Source organism: Trifolium pratense, linkage group LG7 (genome assembly GCF_020283565.1).
Source record: "Trifolium pratense cultivar HEN17-A07 linkage group LG7, ARS_RC_1.1, whole genome shotgun sequence".
Classification (NCBI taxonomy): Eukaryota; Viridiplantae; Streptophyta; class Magnoliopsida; order Fabales; family Fabaceae; genus Trifolium; species Trifolium pratense.
This window is the reverse complement of record NC_060065.1, coordinates 5,665,066-5,678,998: the sequence shown is the minus strand read 5'-3', so window position 1 is coordinate 5,678,998 and position 13,933 is coordinate 5,665,066. Positions and strand designations below refer to the sequence as shown.

The 13,933-nt window shown below is 33.7% G+C and overlaps 3 protein-coding genes across 5 annotated transcripts; 2 read left to right on the top strand and 1 right to left on the bottom strand.

Moving 5' to 3' along the window:
- Positions 1 to 919: 919 nt before the first annotated feature.
- Positions 920 to 4,263, top strand: LOC123894315 (G-type lectin S-receptor-like serine/threonine-protein kinase SD2-5). 2 transcript variants are annotated; one of them, XM_045944278.1, is made up of 2 exons: positions 1,080 to 1,895; positions 1,979 to 4,263. In XM_045944278.1, the coding sequence occupies exons 1-2, from the start codon at positions 1,872 to 1,874 to the stop codon at positions 4,025 to 4,027; spliced, it is 2,073 nt and encodes a 690-aa protein (XP_045800234.1). In that variant the 5' UTR covers positions 1,080 to 1,871; the 3' UTR covers positions 4,028 to 4,263. The 2 variants fall into 2 exon arrangements, with proteins under 2 accessions (XP_045800233.1, XP_045800234.1); XM_045944277.1 differs by having other exon boundaries at positions 920 to 4,263.
- Positions 4,264 to 4,788: 525 nt separating this feature from the next.
- LOC123894314 (putative L-ascorbate peroxidase 6) lies at positions 4,789 to 10,635 on the top strand. Of its 2 annotated transcripts, XM_045944276.1 has the most exons (10): positions 4,789 to 5,013; positions 5,105 to 5,210; positions 5,604 to 5,731; positions 7,968 to 8,038; positions 8,216 to 8,258; positions 8,341 to 8,437; positions 8,741 to 8,824; positions 9,147 to 9,268; positions 9,401 to 9,467; positions 10,039 to 10,635. In XM_045944276.1, the coding sequence occupies exons 1-10, from the start codon at positions 4,872 to 4,874 to the stop codon at positions 10,139 to 10,141; spliced, it is 963 nt and encodes a 320-aa protein (XP_045800232.1). In that variant the 5' UTR covers positions 4,789 to 4,871; the 3' UTR covers positions 10,142 to 10,635. The 2 variants fall into 2 exon arrangements, 1 of the variants encoding a protein (XP_045800232.1); XR_006803671.1 differs by lacking the exons at positions 8,341 to 8,437; positions 8,741 to 8,824; positions 9,147 to 9,268; positions 9,401 to 9,467; positions 10,039 to 10,635 and adding an exon at positions 6,747 to 7,432 and having other exon boundaries at positions 8,175 to 8,228.
- A 622-nt stretch (positions 10,636 to 11,257) lies between these two features.
- On the bottom strand, positions 11,258 to 11,575 carry LOC123895732. The gene has a single exon (XM_045946224.1). The coding sequence runs from the start codon at positions 11,573 to 11,575 to the stop codon at positions 11,258 to 11,260; it is 318 nt and encodes a 105-aa protein (XP_045802180.1).
- Positions 11,576 to 13,933: the final 2,358 nt, after the last annotated feature.

Genomic DNA, 13,933 nt, shown 5'->3' with positions numbered 1-13,933 from the left:
ATTTATTATTTTTTTAATAATAGTATCTAACAATTACACAATCTCTCCAACCCATCACCTCTTAAAAAGTTCTAAATTGGTCCCACTAATAACTCTATATCCCATCAATAATTCTACATCTTTATAAGTAGGTCCCATAAAAAATATTATAATGAGGAGAGAGATGATACCTATTTGAGAAGCAATACCTATTAGGTACTTAATGAGTATTGCTTCAATGGTAGTACCTAATAAGTACCTAAGGCTATGTTTGGATTGGTGGTACAAAATTGAATGGAGCGAAATGGAACATAATGGAATGAAGTGGAACGGAGCGGAATGGAGTAAAGATATCATTCCATTGTTTGGATATATTTTATAAATATTCATTCCACTGCATACACCCCAATTTGGAGGGGAAAGAAAATTAGAAGATTGGATGGTATGGGATGGAATGAGTTTCATTGTGTTCCATTCCACTCCATTCATTTTTTGCAAATACAAACAATGGAACTTAGTTAGTTACCACTTCATTCCATTTCATCCTTTACAACCAATCCAAACATAACCTAATAGATACTACTATTAGAGATGATCTAAGAGCATTCACAATGGAGCTACTCATTTTTGAGTACTTAAGTGGGCCCCACATATACACATCACTCATTTATAATTTTTTTAATAATAGTACATAATAAGTACTAAATTCCTCCAACCCAAAACCTCTTCAAAAGTTCTAAATTAGTCTCACTAGTAGCACATCTATCCAATAACTCAACATCATTTTAAATGGGTCCCACAAATTTTTTTAGGTACTATGTCTTATTGTAGAACTAGTACCTATTAGGTGCAATTTTATTTTTGCTCCGATGGGAGTACCTATTAGGTACTAATACTTAAAAATATAAGTACTACCATTGGAGATGGTCTAATGTACCTAATGCACTAATTGATTAATGAACTAAAAAGAGAAACAAAAGAAAAATATATACATTAGAAAACTAAAATTTAGACTTTTAAAATGTTTCACCGTACAATACAACTTTCAAAGATTATTTTTTTCCTAAATTTGTACTCTTAACTATGCAATGCATTAGTCAGCATTTGGCATTAAAATATGCAGGCAACAGCCCACCATACCAGTTTTTCACACATAACATAGAAAGAGCAGTTGTTTCATGGATCCGTCAATTCATCAACGCGCACACACAACTTGTAAATAAAAAATGTACTAGAACAAACAATACCAACAACAAGGAAGAAGTGAAAATCAATCACCTCCACTGCATTAATGTGCTTCACGGCCTCACACATGACACAACAAACAACCTTTTAAACAAGACGGTGCTGATGCTGATGCTGAATCAACCAAAGTCAAAGTCAGATCTACATGTTTTATGACATACATATCATATCCAATTCAAATTCTCATCTACCGTACCACTTCTTTCATTCATTACCATACTCATCCCTTTACACTTTGCCAGCTAGCACCACCATCACTCTTCTACTCTTACAAACTTCCATAATTTTCTGAAAGAAACCACCGACCAAACAAACAAACATCATCATGGTAGTAGTAGTAGTAACAAAACATTGGTTTTCACCATCCCATGTTTTTGTTCTTGTTCTTTTCATTTCAATCTTCCTCATGTCAAAACCATGTTTCTGTGGTATTCAATATACAGGCCAAATCTTACCTGGTACTCAAGGTTCAGAAATGGATTGGGTTGACAAAGAAGGAAAATTCCTCATCTCAAAAAACCAAAATTTTGTTTTTGGTTTTACCACCACCGCCAATGACACAACCAAGTTTCTATTAGTAATCGTCCATGTACCAAGCTCCAAAGTGATTTGGACTGCTAATAGAGCAAAACCTGTTTCTAATTCTGATGATTTTGTCTTTGATAAAAAGGGTAATGCTTTTTTACAAAAAGATCGAATTTTGATCTGGTCTACAAACACAATTAACAAAGGGGTTTCTTCAATGATGTTGCAGGATAATGGAAATTTGGTTTTGCTTGGGAGTGATAACAGTACGGTAATTTGGCAAAGTTTTGATTTTCCTACTGATACTTTGTTGCCTGAACAGGTTTTCAAAGAGGGAATGAAACTTACTAGTGAACCTAGTTTGAATAATTTGACCTATGTTCTTGAGATTAAATCTGGTAATGTTGTTCTTTCAGCTGGTTTCAAAATTCCTCAGGTTTATTGGTCTATGGAGAATGATAACCGTAAAATCGTTGATAAGGTTGGTGATGTTGTGGTTTCGGCAAATATAAGTGATAATTCTTGGAGATTTTATGATGACAAAAAGTCTTTGTTGTGGCAATTCATTTTCTCTGATATTGCAGGTGTGAAAAATGCAACTTGGGTTGCTGTTTTGGGAAAGGATGGTGTTATTACTTTCTCTAGTCTTAACAGCGGTGGATCCAACAGTGAGTCATCGACAAGGATACCGCAAGATCCTTGTGCTACACCGGAGCCTTGTGATCCTTACAATATATGCACAGGCAACCGTGCGTGTAGTTGTCCTTCTGTTGTTCCTAGTTGTAAACCTGGTTTTGTTTCTGCTTGTGATGAAAAATCAGAAAAGTCTATCGAATTTCTGAAAGGTGATGATGGGCTTGATTACTTTGCACTTGATTTTCTTCAGCCTTTTTCGAAAACCAATTTGGTAGGTTGTCAAACGTCTTGCCGTGGAAATTGCTCTTGTCTGGCAATGTTTTTTCATAAAAGTTCAGGAAACTGTTTCCTGTTGGAAAGGGTAGGAAGTTTTCAGAAATCTAATGACGGAGATTCTGCTTATGTTTCTTACATTAAGGTCTCAAGCAATGGAAACACAAAAGGAAGTGGAAGTAGCAATAAACACATCATTGTTGTTGTTGTAATTGTCATATTAACTTTGTTTGTAATTTCTCTTCTGCTCTTTGTTGGGGTTAGATACTACAGGAAAAAGAAAAGGTTACCGGAGTCTCCTAGAGAATCAGAAGAGGACAATTTCTTGGAGAATTTAACCGGTATGCCGATCCGTTACCGATACAAAGATCTCGAAGTTGCAACTAATAACTTCTCAGAGAAGCTTGGCTCAGGAGGTTTTGGTTCAGTCTACAAAGGAGTTCTACCTGATGGAACTCAATTAGCTGTGAAGCAGCTAGAAGGTATTGGTCAAGGGAAGAAAGAGTTCAGAGCTGAAGTTAGCATCATTGGAAGCATTCATCACCTTAATTTGGTAAGGCTTAAAGGTTTTTGTGCTGATGGAACACACAGGCTTCTAGTTTATGAGTTTATGGCTAATAACTCATTGGATAAATGGATATTCAAGAAGAAAAAAGGCGAATTTCTTTTGGATTGGGATACGAGGTTTAACATAGCAGTAGGAACAGCAAAAGGGCTAGCGTATTTACACGAAGATTGTGACTCAAAGATTGTTCATTGTGACATCAAGCCTGAAAATGTACTCCTTGATGATCATTTCACGGCTAAAGTTTCAGATTTTGGTTTAGCCAAGCTCATGAATAGAGAACAAAGTCATGTTTTTACAACAATGAGAGGAACACGCGGCTACCTTGCACCTGAATGGATAACAAACTACGCTATATCAGAGAAAAGTGATGTATACAGCTATGGAATGGTGTTGCTAGAGATTATCGGAGGAAGGAAGAATTATGACACTAATGAGAGTTCAGAGAAAAGCTATTTTCCTAGTTTTGCTTTTAAGATGATGGAAGAAGGGAAAATGAGAGATATACTTGATTCTGAGCTGAAAATTGATGAGCATGATGATAGGGCTCAATGTGCTATAAGGGTAGCATTGTGGTGCATACAAGAAGACATGTCTATGAGACCTTCAATGACTAAAGTTGTTCAAATGTTGGAAGGTCTTTGTGCTGTTCCTATACCACCAACTAGTTCATATTTGGGTTCTCGGCTTTATGCTACCGCGTTCAAATCATCTAGTGAAGGTGGTAACTCTTCTGCTCCATCAGACGGTAATAGTAATAGTGATGCTTATCTATCGGCAGTTCGTCTTTCTGGCCCAAGATAACAGCAACAATAGATCTATGTATTTTTCTTTTTTCTTTTTTGGTGTTTTGATTTAGTAATATTGAGGAAATTAATATGTAATTAATCATGTGCTATTTTCTGGCTTGGTTACTCCTGTATAGGGATTTTATTTTATACATTTGTATGTTGTAAATTTTGTTTTGTAAGTTCCTGAAATCTTTGTATCCTAGTATTAGCCTATAGTATTTTAGAGTCAACAATGGATTTCTCATTTTACATAACTCCCCCAAAAAAAGTACATAGATCGGTCCATTGATAAAGGGTCCACTCATGCATCACATGAGCGTTAATTAATTTATCTCATTGTCAATATTCTCTTAACTTTTAAACGTGACCTCAAGTAATGGAATATGATTTTCTACCGTTATTGCGTCACATAGTTACAACTCTCAGCTATCCGATTTAGATTGACGGTTGAGATCATTTTACTATGTGAATTAAGTCGATGATCTGTATAATCTAAACTGTCCAATCTTAAGTCAATAATTAAGATTTATTACTACGTGGTTAAAGTTGGACGATAGGCAATATTCATCCAACAACTAACAAGCCTCACGATTTTTTTTTGCTTTCACCACCAGTTTAATCTGATTCATGGGTCAGTTCTGACATCAACTGCTTTCAGCCCCTCCCGATAAGCCTCAAGATTTAAGTCAACCCTAACTTCTCATTTTTATTTTATTTTTTAAAAAAGGAGTTAAATGCAATTATTGTAAATAAATAAATAAAAATTGTGTATTTAGTGGCAAGTAGAGTTAGAAAAGGTGTGTATGGTGTCCCTTAACAGTTAGATACTATCCTTAAAAAAAAACAGATTAGAGATAATGTGTTCATGTGTGACTCACCGTATTGTGCAGTGCTCAATCGCATCAGGTGGTGAAACCAATTATCCCGCCAAATTACACCCGTCATCTTTCTCAACCGTTAAGTTTCGCTCCGACAGGCCCAACGACCATGCTTCTTCAGGTGAGTGAGGCAACTTTGTAGCTCCAAATCCGTTGGAATTGTTATTGTGATGTGATTATTATTTACACTAATGATTATGATTATGATGCAGAGGTTTCAAGTAGCAGTAGGAGAGGGTTAATGTTCAGCATAGCCACGTTGCCATGTCTTCTTCCACTCACTCACATCTTTGCTTCTCTCCCAGCCAACGCCACGCAGTAAACACTCTTTCTCTAACATAAACACTTGTGGCGCTATTTTCACCTTATTTCCATAAGCTCTTCAAGATAACTTACAGATATAGCTTACATCAAAACAATTTAACTTTATTTTATCTTTTACTAGATAAATACTCGTACGCTTATATGATAAGCGCTTAGTTAAGCTGATTGATTAAATAGATTCATTTTCATCATATTTGGACTCGTTAATAATGATTTATATCCCTCCAATTAAATATGACACCTTAACAAATAATTTTCTAAAGTTCTCTTTTTAATTTCTTTTATTTGGCCATTATGTTATTTTTGAATTTTCAATGTTGCTATAGTTACCGTGCTTGTTTGATGTATTGTTTGTGTTCTTCTGCTTTACTTTTACCCGTCATGAAGACAAGATACAAAAGAATATCTTCTAATTAAAGAAGAATTGAGGAAGGTATTGTCAAAGAGAAAGGCCGCGGGTGTGCTTCGTTTGGTTTTCCATGATGCTGGAACTTTTGAAATTGATGACGATACAGGTAATACATCTTAGCTCTGGTGATTAATCTCTAAAAAACATGTTAATTTTCACACAGTATAATGGATGTAAAATGCTTCTGTGGAAAGGACTGATATTTTCACGGTTAAAGATTATTTTCAGTTTTAGGCACCAATTAAATTTGTAGATTCTTCACATTTCTGGTGCCGGTACCATTGTTTTGATTTTTTTTTTTTACTTACATAGTTAAGTTTACACGGTCTAGTCCACTTAATTTCTTGATCACCTAATTTAGCATTAAGCACATGGCATGGCTCATAACTATGTAAAACTCCACGCCGAATCTGATTTTATATTGCTAACTGCTAAGTTGCAAGTTTTCTATCTTAACAGCTTTTTAAGTCTTGTAAAAAGATCCTTATAATCCCTACAAAGCCATGCTAGTAAAGTAGTAATGGATTTTTTATTTTATTTTTGGTTACAGTAATGGCTTTTTAGATATATAGTATTAGTGATTAGCAAGCCTCGTGGATGGTTCCTTTCAAACAATATTGTCATCCGAAGACTATGAGATCAACTCTTCAAAAGCAAAAAACGAGTGAAAACGGAGCAAATAATGGCTAATGATGAAATTACTTAGATTAATCTATTATCAATTGGACTGAGTTTGTTAAAATTATGTTAGATTTAAATCTATCCCTTAGTTTTAAGTTAACATGTTGTATGGCCCAAAATGCCACTTGGGGCAAAATCATGATAATCTACAATAGTTTTGGATTTAAATAATTCTACTATATTTGGATTTAAATAAGGGAAAAGCTAACATGTGCCCTTAAGGTACTTGTTAGTATACTATAGATAGTAAATTTGCATTAAAAGTTGTGCATTTCATATCTTTAGAAGTCAACAATTGATTTGTTCAAGACATAAATACTATTTAAAGTATCCTTAACAGGTGCCCTAAGGGCACATGTTAGCATGACCCCTTAAATAATTGCAAAGCGTTCTTCAATAGCCTTCTGAGCATCTTCCTTGGTGACATGGCTGTTCTTCGGGTGACCCAATCAACTTTCATGGTGCATTTGTCCCAGCCATACACATACCCATTGCGTTCTTCAATAGCCTTCTGAGCATCTTCCTTGGTGAAAAAGGTAACAAAGCCAAATCCCCCACCAAGGCCAGTTTCATGATCAATAGCAGCAAGCTTGGCACTGCTCACATCACCAATAGGCTTGAAAAGCTCAAGCAAATGAGCGTCCTCCTTTGTTTGACGCGAGAGGTGGGTTGCCAGAACGGTTTTATCATCAGACTTAGCAATCATCTCCTTGGCAAAATCCAACAGAAAGGGAGGTACAACCATACCCGGAATAGGGGTGGCCCGATCAACTTTCATTGTGCATTTGTCCCAGCCATACACATACCCATTGCATTCTTCAATAGCCTTCTGAGCATCTTCCTTGGTGACAAAGGTAACAAAGCCAAATCCCCCACCAAGGCCAGTTTCATGATCAATAGCAAGCTTGGCACTGCTCACATAATCAATAGAAAGGGAGTTAGCAATCATCTCCTTGGCAAAATCCAACAGAAAGGGAGGTAGAGCCATACCCGGAATAGGTGAATAATAATCATCATCACGGCTATCATCACATTCACAACGATAATCACAAAGAGTATATCCATAGCCCTTGTAAGCATCATCCATGACGAAGGAGGGAACTGCAGATACATACATACAGACAAAGTAACCACCAATACATATCATGAGATTGATACATGCTTATTGACATGCATAAGGCATTTATTTTGTTTATTTGACTAGATTACCAGTGTGCAGAGAGTAGAGTCTCTCTTGTGTATCATTCTCTTCTGTGATTCAATAAAATACATGTACCAAGAATTCCCTTTTTGCGTGTGTTTCTTCTCAAGAAACCTAGCAGTTAGTAAACAAGTAGAATTAAAGACACCAGAAAGTGAAATTTGTGTACTGAATGAATGAATTGTCCTAAGTAAAATGTATTATCTTTGCGGAAAAATTAAGTCCGTATGATATGTAATTCATTCATTCAAGGCTTTGCCCGGCAATTGCGTTTGTACAATGTCTGAGCAAAGAAATTAAATTGGAAACATGTGGTCTTTTGTTATGCTTTCTTGTTAATAGTTTCATCACCAGTAACAAGTGTATTTCCATAATTATTTTCAGAAATTTGATTGACGGATATTGTTTTCATATTTTTCTCAATTTTTTTAAAAAATGTGGTTTGTTCATGTTGTTGCAGGTGGCATGAATGGTTCTATAGTCTATGAACTTGAAAGACCTGAAAATACTGGTCTGGAAAAATCAGTAAAGGTCTGTCTCACTATTTTCTCAGATCCCTTCTTCCTCTCCTCCTTTCTTTTATCACTTGCATAATTCTACATGATTGCACGCGCCAGTCTCTTTTAATTTCTTGATCAAGTTAGACATCTTATATTTTAACTGCCAGGCCCAGCTAACGTCTCAGTGGACTTATCACATGTTGTTTAGGTTCTGCAGAAAGCAAAAACTCAGATAGATGCTATCCGTCCAGGTCCTTGTTTTCTCTGATAATTGCTGCTAATAGAAAATGTTGATTTAGTCTAGACCAACAATTTTCGGTTTACCTTTATTAGTATCCTGGGCGGATCTTATTTCTGTGGCTGGAGCTGAAGCAGTTGAATTATGTGGAGGTCCTACCATCCAAGTTTTGCTCGGCAGACAAGATTCGCTGTAAGATTATGTTTGTCTAATGCTCTAGTCACTTAGTCGGTAGATATGATATATCAAGCAACTGGTCTTTTCTCCTAAGGTTGACAAAAAAAAGTTATATGTTAGTTAGACGAGTTAGTTTCTCTGAAGATATCATTTAACCTATTTTTGAGTTTTGTCCATGCTGTTGTTTAAAGAACGAGCAACCATTTTACTTAAGAAGTAGAAAGAAATAGCTTTGTGTAGATTAACTCATTGGTTGTTACATAACAAAAACCTGTTTCTGTTTTCTGCTTATGACATTTTCATTCATTTTAATGGTAGGGGACCTGATCCTGAAGGGAAACTTCCCGAGGAATCTCTTGATGCTTCTGGTTTGAAGAGAAACTTCCAGAAAAAAGGTTTTTCGTGAGTATGAGAAAAAATCCAATTTATTTTGCATTTGTGTGATGCATAATGCATGGATGATGCTTTGCCTAAATTTCCATTCATCGGACAAAATTATTATTTATTTGATACTTCAATTTTTTTGCAACTTTTCATTCTCTTAAAGCTGTCCAGTTGCGGATTGTCCATAACTTAACCACAGAATCACAATGTTATAGAGACACACTGAACAACATTATTGAAGATATGCTAATATTTGTCATTGGGAAAATATCTTCAGCATATTGCGCCAGATTTAGTTATGCTCATGCATTGTTATCCATTAGGAACTTTTCTCTCACAGAACACAAGAACTAGTAGCTTTGTCTGGAGCTCACACTCTTGGAAGTAAAGGTTTTGGAAGCCCTACTACTTTTGACAATTCATATTATAAGGTTCTTTTGGAGGAGCCGCGGACACCTTCCGGTAAAGTAACAACTTATCTCATTTAAAATTTTGATTTCTCTAACATATTTATATTTATTTATTAGACCGTTCTTGTCAGTTTTTATAACCAAGAATATTTTTGTTCTCATCTGCTGGTTCTCTTTTATATAGGTGGTATGTCGACTATGATTGGTCTTCCTTCAGATCACGCACTTGTTGAGGATGATGAATGCTTAAGGTTCTTTATCGTTTAACAAGCATTTATGTCTCCCTTACTATAAAACTGTCCCCATTGCATTTATATGATGTGAGCATGCGAGTATTAAAAAAAGTGGCGAAGCCTTTAAATAATATTTAGATTAGTCTCTGGAGTATCAGTTTACTACCCTGTGATCCTGAACCAAATGCGGTGATGGAGCCAGAAACTTGTGTCAAATATACAATATGGGGAAAAATTATTGAATGAAAATTAGAATTGTTAACTAAAAATATATACTAGTATTCAAGGAAAATTATAGAGTTGGAAACACATGCCCCGGTTAAAGGGAGCAACTTTCTCTGCCCCTGGTATTTCTAAAAAAAATACATGGTTTTGGAAGTGTACTTCCAGATGACATATTTTGTCTGAAAGTGTACGTCTAGACGAAAACGAGGTGCTGAAAAAGAACCTTTTTTCTATTTAGTAAATGACTAAAAATCCACTTGCATGTGACATTGAATGTCCCAGTGCGTGGCATGTGTATGTTTCAGCATATTTCTTTTTATTACCTCAATGTTCATTACTTATGAGAACTATATTTATTGAACAGATGGATTAAAAAATACGCAGACAATGAGAGTGTGTTCTTTGAAGATTTCAAAAATGCGTATGTCAAGCTGGTGAATTCTGGTGTGAGGTGGAATAGCTTATAAACAAGAGTTGAAAGTTCCAACTTAACACTCAAGGCACAACTTTTTATTTTTTTTATTTTGGCAGCTGCATTAAAATTTTGATCATCAAGATGTACTACCCCAGAAAAATCAACCAAAGTGTTTACATGCAGAGTCATTAAATTTGTGTACCAAAGTGTTTAAATTTATTGGTTTGGTGGACATCCTTGGATCTTATAATACTCTGGTTCAAAACCAGCATACAGAAGAACAAGAAAAAGTTACAACTTATAAGTACACCCCAATCTTTAGACTAGGTTTGGTTTGAATATAATCATAAACTCTTTTAGTGTGTAACTGCGCTTTCTTTGTATTAAAAGTATTTGGAAAAACTGCAAAAAATTATCAATCCATGATTGGTGATTAGAAGTAGTGTTTTGATCGGATGGTAGAAGGCAAAAACTAGTGTAGCACAATCACAAAATTTATCTTTGCAGAGTGGTATACATAATACATGTGTCTAAGGTGCCAGAACAGACATCAACTGATTAGACAGATTATGTTAAATGATTATAAATGTACGTCTAATATCAAGTCATCAAGAGAGAACTCTGCATATCTCTTATATTATAAGTTTATATACACAATCAAATCCTAAATCTAATTTGTTTTCCCTTCATTTTAATCTTGCAATTTTTATTAAAGGCTAAATTTTCAACCACTATGGCAAGTATATCAATTGTAATTAAAATCATGTGCAATAATTGATAGGCACCATCGATTTTGATAGGAAAGATTTCATACAACAATTAAACACCATCAAATTACATTGCACAGTTTAAACAATTAAAAACCGATAATTATAAATCTATCAAATCATCAAACCGATAATTATTTAATCACATCAAAATTCTTTCTATATTTGTAAATTCTATGAGTAAAAACAAAAAGAGGAAGAAAAGATTGAGAAAATAAATATGATGTCCCTTTCAAAAAAATAGTTAATGTCTTTCATATAAAATATTTATTGATCCCTCTTTTTAGAAAATATAATTCTCATCATGTATAGAAATTCAGTCTCACACACACACACACACAAATATATATATATATATATATATATATATATATATATATATGAAGGAAAAAAAATTCAAATCACTTGGTATTATTCTTGAGAGGAAGAACTTTGTTTTCATCCATCGAAGCATTGCCTTTTGAAACACAATCATCTAAGTATGTTGGCACCTCGAAATAACTTTCCTCAATCATCTGATTATGCTCTTTAACTTCGACCGTTGTTCGTTCCGGAACAAGAGCAACGAGTTTGTTCAATTGGCCCTCGAGTATCATCTTGTCTAAATATTCTAATAAATTCTCCTCAAATCCTTTATCTTCATCCCATGTCCACCCTTTTAATTGGCCATCGTTATTTGTGTTTTCATTGACACGTTGTTTCCACGAATATTGATCCATGATTAATTCTCTAGCTATCTCCAAATTTCTCTGCACTTACAAAAGATATATGTTGCTACTATACTCTGTATATATAGTTAAAATTGGATCAAGTTATCCGCAACAAATTATCTAAAAAATAGATGAAGTTGTTGAAATAAATAGGAAAAGAAGATATATTTATATAAAAAGTATCCAACCAAAAATTTATAATCATCTTTATAAAAAAAAATAAAAAATGTATAACCATCTAGTATTAAAATCTATTACGGTATATTTAACACATGAAATATTTTTATAATCATTTAATAGCTGGATTTACTAACGAGATTTACATTATTCGTTGATAATTTTCAAGTATTTATTTAACGATTAATAAAAATAAATAACATAAATATATGGCTTATTTTTATTAATTGTTAGATAAATAACTTTTTTTTTTTTTTTTTATATTATCCTGAAAATCGAACCCAGGACCTATAGCCTACTACTCAAACCCCTAATCACTAGACCAAACTTAGTTGATGTATATTTTCTCAATTATTCATTAGGGTTGATTTAGGTTTGAAGTTAATTGTATAACTTGTGATCGCACATCTTAAACATTCTCTGGACCGAGTTAGGATCCTCTCCATTTCCAATTATTTCCATTTCCTCAATTATTATATAGTTTTGGGAATATAAATGTAAAAGTGTGACATTAAGTGGGTCCAAATATCATTTATACACCCAAAAACATTTAAAACTTTGATAATGGAAGAAATGGAAACAATAGAAAATTGAGAGGATCTCAACTCCTCTGGTCCGTCATTGTTTTTGACTAACTCAAATACTCCGATAAATTTTCTTCAGCATTTCTTTTGTTGCCTATCATACTTAACACAATTCTCATAATCAACCACCACCTCCCTGAGTAATTGCTTAAAATCTATAGAAACTCCTTTTTCAGCGGTCCTTAATTTTTTTTCAATACCCTTTCCACATTGCAGCCTTTATTTATCCCTTCGTTGGTATCTTTAGCTCTTTGTTTCCGTCTGTCAAACAATTTTGTATTATGGACATAAAATTTATTTTGGGAAAGGAACAACATCTTAAATTGCCTCGGAGAAGAAAATGAATCAAACTTTCTTGAGATTAAAAATAATTTAATATTGTAACTACCTAACAAAAAAAAAATTCAAAATTGAAAATAATTTAATAATGTATCTTGATTTTATATTTTATATTTTTTTAATCAATATTTGTTATTGCATATGTTTCATTATATTATACATTAGTTTATTATATATTGTTTCAAAAAGAATTATTTTATTATAAATAAAAAACATTGTAAAACTAATGGTAATGTACATGTACCAAGTTACTCCCACACACAAATTCTATCTCTGCCATACTGTGTCACTTTGTAAAACTGAATTAAAATTCGAACTGTATACCAATGAATGTTATAACATTAAGGGTTCGTTTGGTAGGATGAAAAGAAAGTGGAAGGAAATAAAATTACGAAAATCGATGAATAAATTTGAATTGTAAAATAGTCCAAATTCATTCATTGGTTTGCGTAATTTTTTTTCCTCTCACTTTCTCTCCATAGAACCAAACGGACACTAAATTATGAGAAAAACCTACAATAGTGAATTTCAATCCCATTGAAACACAATAAATAATTTGAACGCGAAACTAAAAATAGACTTAAGAATTTTTTTTTTTTGTAAATTAAATGTATTCTCTGCACAACTACAGAGACTAATCACACGAAGATAACTGAGATTCATTTAAGAAATTGACTTAACATTAATTTGAATTGACTTATCTTTAAGCTTTTGAGAAATCAATATTTACGTAAGTTGAAAGTGTTTAGATTCTACTGTTGGAACCAATGTTTTTAAAACCGGACCGGCTGGTCCGACCGGTTCGCCCGTGAACCGGGCACCTCAGCGGTCCGGATGACTAGCCAAAACCGCTAGTCAGTGGAACCGGTAAAAAACTGGTATTAACCGGCAAGAACCGGCAAAACCGGCCGGTTTTTAACTCCGTTAAAAAAATGATTTTTTTTTTTTAAAAAAATTCATTTTTCTTTTTCTTTTTGCTGAAACTGACACGCATGAAAACACTGAAACATCATCTTTGTCCTTTCAAAGAAAGACCTTTCTTTGTTTCATTTTCTATTTTCCACTAAAATTCCAATCTTTATTGTTTTTTTCTTTTTTCAGATTTATTGATTTGAAATCTTTAATTCCCTTTTCACTCTCTCATAAGATCCAAGAATCCCAAAAGTATTTGATGGAAGTGAAAGAAGAAATGAAATTGGGAAGATATTTTTGAATGAAATTGAAAGAAGTTTTTGATAGAAGTGAAGATGAAGAAACTATTTATTTG

Bases quoted from the DNA above. Each gene is read 5' to 3' on its own strand.
- LOC123894315 (XM_045944277.1), top strand. From the start codon at position 1,550: ATGGTAGTAGTAGTAGTAACAAAACATTGGTTTTCACCATCCCATGTT.
- LOC123894314 (XM_045944276.1), top strand. From the start codon at position 4,872: ATGTGTTCATGTGTGACTCACCGTATTGTGCAGTGCTCAATCGCATCA. The intron at 9,269-9,400 runs GTAAAGTAACAA...TCTTTTATATAG, and splicing joins GGAGCCGCGGACACCTTCCG to GTGGTATGTCGACTATGATT. The intron at 9,468-10,038 runs GTTCTTTATCGT...TTTATTGAACAG, and splicing joins GAGGATGATGAATGCTTAAG to ATGGATTAAAAAATACGCAG.
- LOC123895732 (XM_045946224.1), bottom strand. From the start codon at position 11,575: ATGGATCAATATTCGTGGAAACAACGTGTCAATGAAAACACAAATAAC.